The sequence below is a fragment of the Rhodnius prolixus genome, unplaced genomic scaffold, assembly GCF_049639745.1.
Source record: "Rhodnius prolixus isolate KJV_2025 unplaced genomic scaffold, Rpr scaffold_1, whole genome shotgun sequence".
Taxonomy (NCBI): Eukaryota; Metazoa; Arthropoda; class Insecta; order Hemiptera; family Reduviidae; genus Rhodnius; species Rhodnius prolixus.
The window spans coordinates 47,394,089-47,406,326 of NW_027411581.1; the positions used below are offsets into that span (position 1 = coordinate 47,394,089).

The 12,238-nt window shown below is 35.6% G+C and overlaps 1 protein-coding gene across 6 annotated transcripts in view; it reads left to right on the forward strand.

Moving 5' to 3' along the window:
• Nmdar2 (glutamate ionotropic receptor NMDA type subunit 2) overlaps window positions 1-12,238 on the forward strand; it is a 691,809-nt gene that overhangs the window by 530,072 nt on the left and 149,499 nt on the right. For all 6 annotated transcript variants that reach the window (XM_074142002.1, XM_074142021.1, XM_074142012.1 and 3 more), the window contains one exon: window positions 9,041-9,228. In XM_074142002.1, the coding sequence (XP_073998103.1) occupies window positions 9,041-9,228 (188 nt within the window). The remainder of the gene's footprint in view (window positions 1-9,040; window positions 9,229-12,238) is intronic.

The window sequence follows — 12,238 nt, forward strand, 5'->3', positions numbered from 1 at the left end:
GTGCCCAAACATTTGTAATAAAGATAGCAAATCTATTATCGCAGGTTAAGTCCGTTCACGTTAACTAGTTGTTCTAGAATAACATCACTTTTATTTTATAACGTATTTTGTGGTATAAGTAACTCATTGAAGCCGCCATTGTAGTGGGAATCGCCAAAATTGGAAAATATTTTTCAAGGAAGTCACACTTTCGGTCTAATTCAGAATTTTAGCAACGCATTTAAAATTCATTAATAGTTGGATAATTAGAATTAAATATTCTACAGATATGGTACTTTGTATTACCTTCCCTCTTGCCTACAAAAGTGCCCTGAGCGAATTTGGCTTAAATATTGTTTATATACTAGAAGGAATAGGCGCTTAGAAGGAATTAGGCGCCACGGTAGCCGAACGGTTAGAGAGGGGATGCCCGCATAGCTAAAGTAGGTATTGTAGGTTCGATTCCCGGTCTAGGCCTTGGAATTTTTATTTAATGTTTAATATCAGAACTTTATAGTAAAATATGTTTGATAGTGGCCTCCAACCACGATACCTAATCGGTAGTTGGACGTAAAGCCTGCCTGAAAAAATAGGCATTACTTTACTTTATTATTATTATTTTATATATAGAAGTAATTGAGTAGCTCTGCAATATAATAAGTAATATAATAAGTTTGCTGGAAATCCTAGACGCTATTTTCAATAAAATCTCAACTATCTGAAAGTTCTATTCAATTAAGGTTTTGGCATTATTTAGCTAGGAATTTTAGCAACGCGTTTGATCCTCTTTAATTAAAAAATATTGCATTACAGGGAAACAAAGACAATAGAGGAAACCGAACCTATCTGCTCCCTCAAAATGTCCCAAAAGTCCTGGCAAAAAAAATAATCAAATAAAAGTTTTAGATCTACGAACATGTGCGCAATGAGTACAAGAAAAATCTACATAACTGGTTTTGAAAATCTCAAAAAAAAAACTAGACAATTCAGTGTGATTATTTCCAGCTAAATTGTTTTGAGCCATTTACTTACGGTGGAGCCAGTGACAAGTTTTTGATTGTGCACGAAGTTTATTTTAGTTGCATTCGTTACAAAGTAAAGCGCTTTTTTGTGTGTTTTTTTAACATTTAGGCAGTTGCTAAAGGATTCATTTTTTTGACCGAGGACGTGAATACGCTATCAATTTGATTTGAACTATTTTTTTTTTCTCAGAGAGAACAGCATGGTTCTGGGGGAATTGTGTCATCGCCTTATCTTCGACAGCACTGCAGATCATTGCAACGAACAAATTATTAGTTTGCGATAAATAATTACGAGTATGTACAGTATGGTTAGAGAATGTCGATTTTTGTTGTTTTATTAATCAGGGAATTACTGTTTGGTTTCATTTAATCTTCAGACTGTATTTAATCTAAAGAAAAAGTTGTTTGAGACTAATAAATTTAAACCGCAGAAACATTTAAATAAACAGTAAATATTAATAAAATGACAGAAATATAATTTAGTAAATTATTTTTATGCCACTACTTTTAATGTTATTAAGAATTATGTTTAGATAAGAAATGGAAATAGAAGTGTGGCTTGAGTTACTTTAAAAAAGAAAACAGAATACAATTTTTCATCCTTAAAAAAAGAATTATAGTAACCGTAAGAAGAATTATGGCGTGGGATGCAGAAGCTTGTTGCTACTTATTTAAAATATGAAAAACGTCCATTATTGCCAAAAATTTCTTGTGAGAAAAGATAAGATGGTGGAAATTCCTATAATTTTATTAGGAGAAGTTCTCTCGCCATTGCTAGCATAATTAATTTTTTAAACAACTTTGTCCATTCCCCCTCTAGCGGTTCTCTGTTTTTTACTTCTCTGGATAATTCAAGCTCTGCTGAAGAAAAGTGGTGTTCGCTAGAAATTTTTACTGTGCGGATTCTTCTAACAAACAATGCTATGAGCGTACAAGCGCTTTATTGTCGTCTCTTTCTTGCTCTTGTCACAATAACATCCGGAGAAAAAAAAAACAGTGGTTAGTGTGAGTGTGTTATTGTTTGTGAGTTGTACGTAGTAGCCACAGTTCTCCAGGCTGGCACACATAAAAATATTGATCACTTTCAAAATAAAAGCTTGTTCCACTTAAAATCACAATAGTCCTTCTACCCACACAAAAAACCTCTATTGATCTTTTTACTCCAGTAAACAAACCTAAATCATTTGGCTCTTTACGTTTTCTACATGAATTTCTTAAATTTACTTTCCTCAGCATCCTCAGGTTATGGATGGTGTTCTTTACTAGGCATTATTTGAGATATTCAAAATTTTCGAAATTGAGTTCATACGGAATATCCATTTTTCAGGTCCCCTGGGTCAAACTATTATTTGAATAATTGTCCCGGTGAGAATGAAAGTGGCGTAAGTCCATTTTGAGCAGATTTGAGATAAAACAAGTTTTGTGTTTTGCTCTGTAAAAAAATGCAGATAATAAAAATAACTTTATTATTTTTGTTTTTATTATTATTACATAGAATAAAATTTTTTGGTGCATATTATGAATGTAATGGGATTTTAAATTATTTTGGAAAATGCAAAAATGTGATTTACTTCATAGTCATTCTCAGCATAAACGGCATTTTAAAACCAATGATAAGGGTTTTATTTCATAAACCAATGCTTCAAAATGCAGAAGACTCATCACTGAGACTCATTTTACTAACAGATCTTATTTCAACATAACCGACTACACTATCCACAGAACTGGTCACCCTGATGACACTGCCCATAGGGGGCTCTGCAATTCTAACAAAAAACTGTCTTCAACACAAACTGATCCCAACTAATCCTACCAATTCTCTTCAATCAACAGTCATATCTCTCCCAATAAACTGAACAGACGCTTTCAAACTTCTCTCTAGACTTCTCGACAAGCGATCTAAACTCTCCCTACAGAATAAAAACTTATCTACATAATGATACTCAAACCTGCCTGGACTTGCGGAATGGAACTTTTGGGCACAGCCAAAGCTTCCAATATCTACAAAATCCAATCCTTCCAGTCAAAAACTGATGAATGGCAAATGCTCCTTACTATGTCCCTAACTATACCTTGCACCTTGATTTCCTTATTCCTTATGTTTCAGTAGCTGTAAGATCCCGTTATATTAAATTCCACACATCAGTCCCCTCACATCCTAATCCACTAGTAGTCCCAACTTACTGTATTGCCTGGAAATACTCCAAGACGGCTGAAGCGCAGGTGGCCACGCGATCTTCTAAATGAAGTTTACTACTTTTTTTTTTTTTTTTTTTTTTTTTTTCAAGGCAATGAACCTGGGTGGTTATTATGCCCTTCACCTCTCTGTGGCAGTTCATATGCCAACTTTATACAACGTTTTGCTAGGACAGCCACTTACGGAACTCCATTCTTAAAGCTATACACACTGTACTTAAAGTTAACTCATTCACACTATAAATCACATTCATACCTATATACAATTAAATACAATATATACATTTTTAAAATTTTTGTATATACATGATTCTATATATTAATTTATTTTCCTATACACTGTTAATTAATTTAATTTCCTTCAAAAACTTTATTACATTGTCTATTCTTTTCTGGTCATCTGCTAAGGCTTCCTCCAGTGAGTGCGGAACACCGTGGCGCTGTCTATATTGCTCATACTCGGAACATTCCACCAGAACATGTTGCACAGTTAAGGGTTCATTACATGAACCGCATGTAGGAGGTTTACTACTGACGCATGTAGGAAGTTTACTACTGACTGTATAGTGAACTGTACCTCTTTAGGAGTTTCAGCAATGGGTGATTCTCCCTTCATGCTATTCATGTACTTATCTATTATCATGTTGTATGTGTCAGCTTCATTTATTGCAGAAATACGTACATTGCAGTTGTATAATATAATAAAGTAAAAAAAAAAAATCCAAATTAAAATTTAACTAATAACACCAACACTAAGACTTATTTTTAAGTTTTAGTTAACTAAAACCAGAGAACAATTCACTAATTAACACCACACGAGAATAAACTTCACCAAGAAAACAGTCATAAAGAAACAAACAAAATGGTGGACTTACGCCACTGTCATTCTCAACAGTATGACCTTTTGATTAAGTACTAAAACTTTGTACTTCTCCTGATGGCCAATAAGTGCACTAAGAACTTAGTGCATTGTCACTCTAAACAAAACAGTTGTTGTAGTATGCAAAGCTGTACCTTGATTTCAATAAAAAAATGGACTTAAGCCACTTTCATTCTTACCGGGACAATAATACGTTTACAATTTGGCACCAAAAGTACCATTTCGGTAAGTTTCAGTTTTAAAATCTACATAGTATTACCAATAATTCAATATAATTTCAAATTCTGAATTTGAAGAAATGTAAGTTAGAACCAGCAGACAAGAAAGTCGCTGTGACTAAACATCGTGTGAGAGTTCCCAACAAATTTATGGTTGTGAGAAGTATAAAGAAAAGGAAGCCAATTTGTTTACAACAGTGTTGGTTACGTAAACAACGTAATGCATTACGCCATTAAGGAGAGCATTAACTGAGGTTTTCTTTCTTAACGCTTATTGTTCCATCTCTGTCACGTACCTATCGATTGCTTGGACCCGCCCTCTACAGCTTTCGGCTCCAATTTTAAATAAACCAAAAAGAGAAATCGAACTTTTTTATTTTTTATTTGTCAATAAATAACAATGGAAATAATATTGCCTGTCACAAACCGTGAGTGTACTACCAACAATAGCGCTCGTCTTCCTGTTTTTGTATAATTAAATTTCCTTCCTGCGCCATATTATTTCCCTCAGCTTTTACTGTGATTGAGTTATTGTAATAATTTATATTCACTCTTAATTTCAAATTATATTATTTTTTAACACTTCATGTAACCAATATTTTCTGTTTCATTTTTTGTTGCGAATATTTTACTATTTTTTATTCATCCAAAAATGAAGCAGCTGACCACCTCAGAGTAGCGTTCTGTTAATATATGGCTAAATCCACGTAGGCCTGGAAACGTCGCAGATCTTGTCTGAATGGTGTAGGTATTAGGTATGTCAGTGTTCTGGGCTGTGACACCTTTGAGGTATCCTCAAATAGGAAATCTCTTTGGAAGTTTAAGGTGAAAATCTTTGATATAAGAAAGACGGACATAAGTAATAATATCTATCCTCTCTCGTTCATCCTGCAGGTTGCTAGATAATTAATTCTTGCCCAAGACTCTAGTCAGTAACCTTGCAATGGCTCTCTCTCAAGCTACATGTACGAGATTAGATTAGATTAGAAAGCGGGACGGTACCCACGCCCCACAGCACCGCTGCCGCCAGAGGCTTATTGTGCCTTCTCCTTTGAGACTAATAGACGAAACCTTCCCTTCTAAAAAGGTTGAGGACTTTCCCTACTACTTCCTTCTGCGCTACAGTCTTCCTTGGTCTCAAAGTTCCAAAGGTTTCATAGCACAACCACTCGATTGCAGTTAAATCGAACAGCAGATGAGAGGCCGTTTCCTCCTCTTCCTGACACAGTCTACACAACGGTTCCGAGCTAATAAGCCCCCTTTGTACAGATACTTCCTGAACCTACCATGCCCCGTGAATAGGCCTGTAATCAGAGTAATCTGATTTCTACCCGAGCACAGAGTCTCTTTAGCTCTTTGCTTGCACAGCCAAGGCATAATAGTCTTGCTGTGTTTAACCCCAGGACACATCACTCAGCTCTTTTCGTGCCCCCTCCAAATCCAATCTCTAAGCCGCACGGGCTGAACCCTTGGTGATCTCCAGGACAGGCTCCGGGCCAATGAAAGGAGTGTTAGCTCCATTCCTGGCCAGTCTGCTGTCTCATTCCCCTTAATCCCCACATGACCCGGCACCCATTCCAACCGAACTTTATCGTGCCGAGACTTTAGTTCTAGGGCCTTTCTACATTCCCAAACCAGGGAAGAGGTAATTCTGAAGGAAACAATGTCCTTTAGCGTAGCCTGGCTGTCCGAAAAGATGCAGATCTCCCTATTTCTAAGAACCATCTTGCTCAAGATTCTAATCAGTAACCTTGCAATGGCTCTCTCTCAAGCTACATGTAAAACAATAATGCTAATTTTTTCAGGCAGGCTTTACTTACAATTACCAGCAAACGGAGGCAACTAGCAAACTATTATAAATAAAATCCAAAGACTAGAGACTGGAAATCGAACCCAATAAACCTACATCTTAACCTCGTCTCTAACCGTTCGATTACCGTGGCTCCTAATTCTTGACACAATTTTTTACACAAATAATTCTTGACACAATTATTGATATAAATAATTGTTGATATTATTATTAGACAAAACAAAGGTCATAGAAAATTTCATGACGACCAAAATATTTGTATTTATTTATTTTAGGTGCGTACAACATCTGAGGTTATTGGCGTCCGGAATTTTTTTCAATGCACTACCAGCTTCCGATTTCCAGCTTTCTCTCTTTACAGCCAACACTGTACATCGGCGGAAAGTGAGCTGCAAGAAGCTCGTAGGAAGAGAAAATCTAAGCGCTAGCAGCTGGATTCGAACTCATGATCTACGCGTTGTAATCCAGTATCCCCTAACAACTTAGCTAATCCCCTTCCCTACCAAAATAATTGTTTGTATTAACCAATTAAAAATTAATTCTCCTTTCTTTTGTTTGTAAGTTTGGTGCTTTGATTGCTTTTCTCTCTCTGTCATTTACCATCCCTCTCTTTCTCTCGCTTAGTCTTGAAGTTGCCCTTAAAAATAACTCTGCTCTCGCTTCAGGCTCTTCAAACAACTTTTTTAATCTTCCAGCATTCCGCCTTTGGAAAGTGGCCTAAATCGAGACCACACTTTTTCCTAGAAAAATGAGTTTTATTTAATCATTTTGGGTAAAGCGGCCCTTTAAGTTTGCTCGGTAACTATGTATAATGGCTCTTATTGTCATTGTTTTGTAAGGCAAATACGGCGAATAAAAAAAATATAGCCTTGTAATTACAGTAGTTTTGCTTAACAAAATAAAAAAAAAAGTTTTAAAAAATGTTTATGTGATTCGCGTTAGTAAAGTTAGAATTTTCATTATTAACCTTCTCTCTGAGTTTTTTCAACTGGGATATATTATATGGAGAGAGCTTTATGCTTGTTGTTAGGGAAATAAAATATTTAGCAAGTCTTGGTTGGTACTATTGGAAGAGTGGGGCAAAGGGAGAAGCTGCTGCGCGCTTCCTATGTCTATTCAATTCTTGTGTTATATTCTGTTCAGTATGTACTCGTATATGAACTTTAAGTTTAATTTTTAAAATGTGTTTACTTTAATTATGGTCATTATAATATAACTCTTATTGTTTATTGTGCTGTTGTTTTGTTAATAGTATTCTTATTTCCCCCTTTTAACCCTAACACTTGTCTATGCAAATTATATTGTTGGCATATCGTAAAAATGCTGTCGCCACAATCAGTTTCAAAAGAAATATCGTACTCTATAGCGCCACAATTTAAACAAAATATGTTTTCAATACGGAATTAATATACCAACTACTGAAATATTACCGGGCTAGATACTGGCTCTTCGTTTAATTTTACACATTCTGATTTACTGATGAAGACAAGGCAAATAGGGAATTAGGTGCTAGAAGCTTGGGTATTATACAAATATTATATAATTTTGCTATGTTAGTAAGAATCACCCGTCATTGTTTTCGAGCAGCTTTGTTAAGTTCGAATGTAACCTAATGAGGTATCACAAGTCAATTAGCTACTTGTCTGTTAGGACTTTTAAACCAAACAACTAGCCAGAAGACTTCCTGGACTGACTTGTGTCAATAAAACATTAGCGAAGAATTCGGCATGTTTTAATTTTCTATTTCTGAATGCGCAAGTCTACATAGACAAACAACTCATGTGGAACCCACATACTAGACTTAAAAGACAAGCAATGACGAAACGTGCGAAACTTTACTTTACAAACTACTTGGACGACGCTCCAAATTACCCACAGAACTCAAACGCTTAATATACAACCACTATCCTCAAACCTATGTGGACTTACGGACTAGAGCTGGGGGGTTCAGCCAAACCCACAAACATACGGACTGTACAGACATTTCAATCAAAACTACTCCGACAGATAGTTTGACGCTCCTTTCTACCTGACTAACCTCACTCTTCACAACAACCTCAACATACCCTTCGTACAACAACTCGCCAAGACTAAATATCAAAAATTCCATACTGCTCTCTCCACTTGCTCCAATCCCCTTGTACTGTCTCTCGTCTCCTCTGACAATCCTCCTCACAGACTGAATCGCCATAGGCCCCGCGACTTTCTTGAGGTCTGAAGTCCTAAACATCATTAATATCCCGTAGAGAGTGCTACCACTGGGTAGTTTCTCTCCTCCTCTCTTCTTGTACCAATTAATCTTGTATTTCCTGATTTACTTATTGTATATTTGTATATACAGATTGTAGATAACTTAATAAATTTAAAAAAAAAGAATGCGTAGGATCTTGGCTGTCTACCATTATACAAACACGTTGATGAAATAAAATGAAAATGCAGTTCAATGAATGTTTACAATGTTCAATGAAGCTTATTCCGTGAGGGTTCGTGCGAGGGTATGGTTTAAGTAAAAGTTCTATTCGATGTCAATCTCCTTCAAAGCTAGTTTAATAAGGAGTCTCAGCTTCCCCCTATCCTGTCACTTGTGACATCCAGGATTGGTGGAGATTCATATAGCCCATAGATACAAAATCAATATCATCGTCAGGGAATAATAATTGGAAAATAATACAAGAATACTGGGTATCCAGGCATGTGTCAATAAAATTACAAAATGCCGGATACACATTATATTAATTATTGTGCCAAATTTTCGACGACTCATTTTTCGATAAAATAACAATAGTCCTAATTTTTCGTATTATCTATATAAATTTTACCAGGTCTATTTTCTTCTCTTTAAGCTCTGTAAAATTTTTAGTTTCTTCCTATCCTAGAAACTAACGACGACCATCTTATATGTTTATTAGTTTGTAATTCGTACATTCTGTTTCAGCGCGCCTCTCAATCAAGCTTACAACTCCAGTTGGCTCCATCTCTGGAACATCAAACTGCTGCCATGTTATCAATTTTAGAGCGATATAAATGGCATAGATTTAGTGTGGTTACTTCGCAGATTGCTGGACATGATGACTTTATCCAAGCCATTAGAGAAAGAATAACCGAAGTACAAGACAGATTCAAGTAAGTAAACGACTATTAACTTTCATCTACATTAAGGATCTTTTTAATCTGTACTTCAATAAAGACGTTCTCATACCTGACTATAACTCTTGAGGGACTGATCGCATTACAGTTTTGTAAGAAATCGTATTTTAGGCCGAGATTAAAATATTATTTATACTCAAGATAGTGATAGAGAGTTTAGAACAAAAACAATGCTAAAGGATTCACAAAGTATGCTAATATTTATAGAGCAGACAACCAATTGCCTAGAAGAAAAGTTCTTGAATGTTGTTGGATCATCACCATCATCATTACTTTTGTATATCATTTTCTAATATTCACCGTCAAATTACCCAAGGGAGTCATAGCAACGGATGATCTACACTAAATCCCTTTCTCCAGCCAAGCTTACATTATTGAAGGTTTGTGTTAGTATGCAAAAGATGAGAGCGATGAGCTATTAATATGTTAATTATTGGAATTCCAGCCTTTGGAGATACATTGCGCACAGGGTGGCATCTGATGGTATGGCATGCTTCGCGCTTCTTATCTGAAATACAGCCTCTCTTCTTGCAGATATATTGACTTTTAATAAAACCTCGCATCAATACATCAAATAGCTTGCTCAATCTGTTACATAACTTATATAAATAAAGACATTTCTAATATTAGGAGGATAATTTTGGATGTAAATAGATATATACTCCATAGTTTGAGAGCCTGGTTGAGGTTATTATTACCGTAAATGTCTCATTTTCTCAGCGGTTTGCAACTTCAGCTAATCTTGTAACTTGGCTTATTCAAGCGAGCGTTAGTTTCATGTCGTTAAATCACTATATCAACTCTCATACGCAAACCGCAGCTAGTGACAACGTTAATAAAGGTGTTGTTTCACCCCAACTTCACGGCAGGATATACATACATAAATCGCGGCTGCTTTGGTAAACCCCTTATTAAATAATTTAAAAGATATCAGTAGACAACATATATTCATGGTGCATCTTACTTATGCTTGGATCCATTACTGTGCAATTTATTTCAACAAGCCAGAGTAAAATAAAATTTAAATATAAAAAAATTAATTCTGGTTCAAGAGATAGGAATCAAGTTAAATGAACAGAAAAATGTGGAAGTATTTTTTCCACTCAGAGAAATAGCCTGGACTCCGATTACTATTGTGGAATTCCTGTTTTACCCATGCCTCTACCTTGGGCTGCACATTGGCTAACCCCTGAATTGGAATCCTCACATTAGTCTGAAACTAAAAAAAAAACACTAAAGAACTGTTTTACATTGCTTAAAAGACTTATAGACTAGACCACAGTTGATATTACTAAACCATGTAGCATGTGGTTAATCGTTTTTGGTAAATGATTTATTAATCCAAAATGAAGAAAGATTATTGCCAATTTCAGTCATAATTTTTTGCCAAGCTTTCGATCTAAGGACTAGGTAATCTTCAGGGCTTATGTTAGTTAACAATTTTAATATTTTTTTATATTTTAAACATCAAAGGTTTGTGTGTTTACTTCCACAAAACTTGGCCAAAATTTAATAAAACTTTTTGACTGAAATTGGCAATAATCTTCCTTCCTTTTTGATCACTAAACAAATGATTAGTGATCATTTGGGTTTACGGAATAAACTTTAGGGTTTCGCTAGATGTTCCAACCTCCAATTTTAAATATTCTTTTTTATCCAGTCCAACATCTTCCGTATGCCTCCAACCTCACTATCCTGATTGATTTTTTATTTATTTATTTATTTACACCCAGTACATATACATATACATCAAGTAAATGTGTTCTTAATTGAGTTATGCACAGATTGTAGGCTGAATCCTAGAATCGGGAAGGCATGCTGAGAGGGGCCAGCCAATGCTGGAACTCTCTAGAGGTTGCAAGGAAGTTTAGGAAATTATTAAAAGGTCGCGGGGCCAACGTCTTTTTAGGCGTCGTGGAGGACTGTCGGGATGGGTTGCTGTGGATAAGGCTTGTGCGGTGGGATTAGGATGTATTAGGCTATTATGGAAATTAAGGAAGCCGCGAATGGATTAGTTCATTGACAAAAGGGATATTGAGGTCTGTGTGGAGGGTTAAATTGGATACATAATAAGGAGCGTTGACGATATGCCGAAGGACTTTAGATTGAAAGGATTGGATTCTTTGGATGTTGGATGGTTTTGCAGAGCCCCACAGCTCTGCTCCGTAGGTCCAGATGGGTCTAGTAGTGTCTTGCGTAGAGTCAGTTTGTTCTGTACTTTTATGGCTTATCTCCGCCCTAGCAGTCTTCATAGTTGTCCATTGTCTTTTCAGTCTAGTGTGTGGGTTCCATGAAAGTCGACTGTCTAATTACAGTCCTAGGTAGCGTACTTGTGTGGAGGTCGGTATTTCTCTGTTGTGTATGAGTAGTGGGGGACTAGTTTGTCTACGTAAGGTGAACGTAATCTGTGGGCATTTGTCTTTGTTTAGTTTAATTTTCCATTTTTTGCACAAAGTGGAAATGAGGTCAAGGTGTTCTCTGATTGGTTTTAACATCTTTTTTTGTTACTAACGTTTTTGCTTTCTATTCAAGTAAAGAACTGTATAAGACCTTGTCTCTCCATTCATATCCTACACATAGAAACCTCTCTTCGTAAACGCACTAGTACAACCCTTACTATCGCCGTAGTTGCATCATGAGCCTCTTTCAATAATTGACAAATAGTTCGACCATTAGATGTTCCTTTCTATTCTGTTAGTGTTGTTACATATTTATTGCAATATGAATTCAATAAATTAGAAATTAAAGCATAATTATCTTATTTTTTTAAGGTTTCATTTCTCAAATTCAACTACTAAAACAGACTCCTAATTCTTGCTTTGCTGGAGCCTTGTTTTTATTTTGATTGCTTATTTAAAAAACTAGTAAACGATGCTCCGTAATAATGAACGCTTGCCTTCATTTTTTTTTATTCTTACTTCAAATCATCTTTCTATTTAGCAATCAGAAGTTCTACATTAAAATGTATTATATTTCATAACCTGAT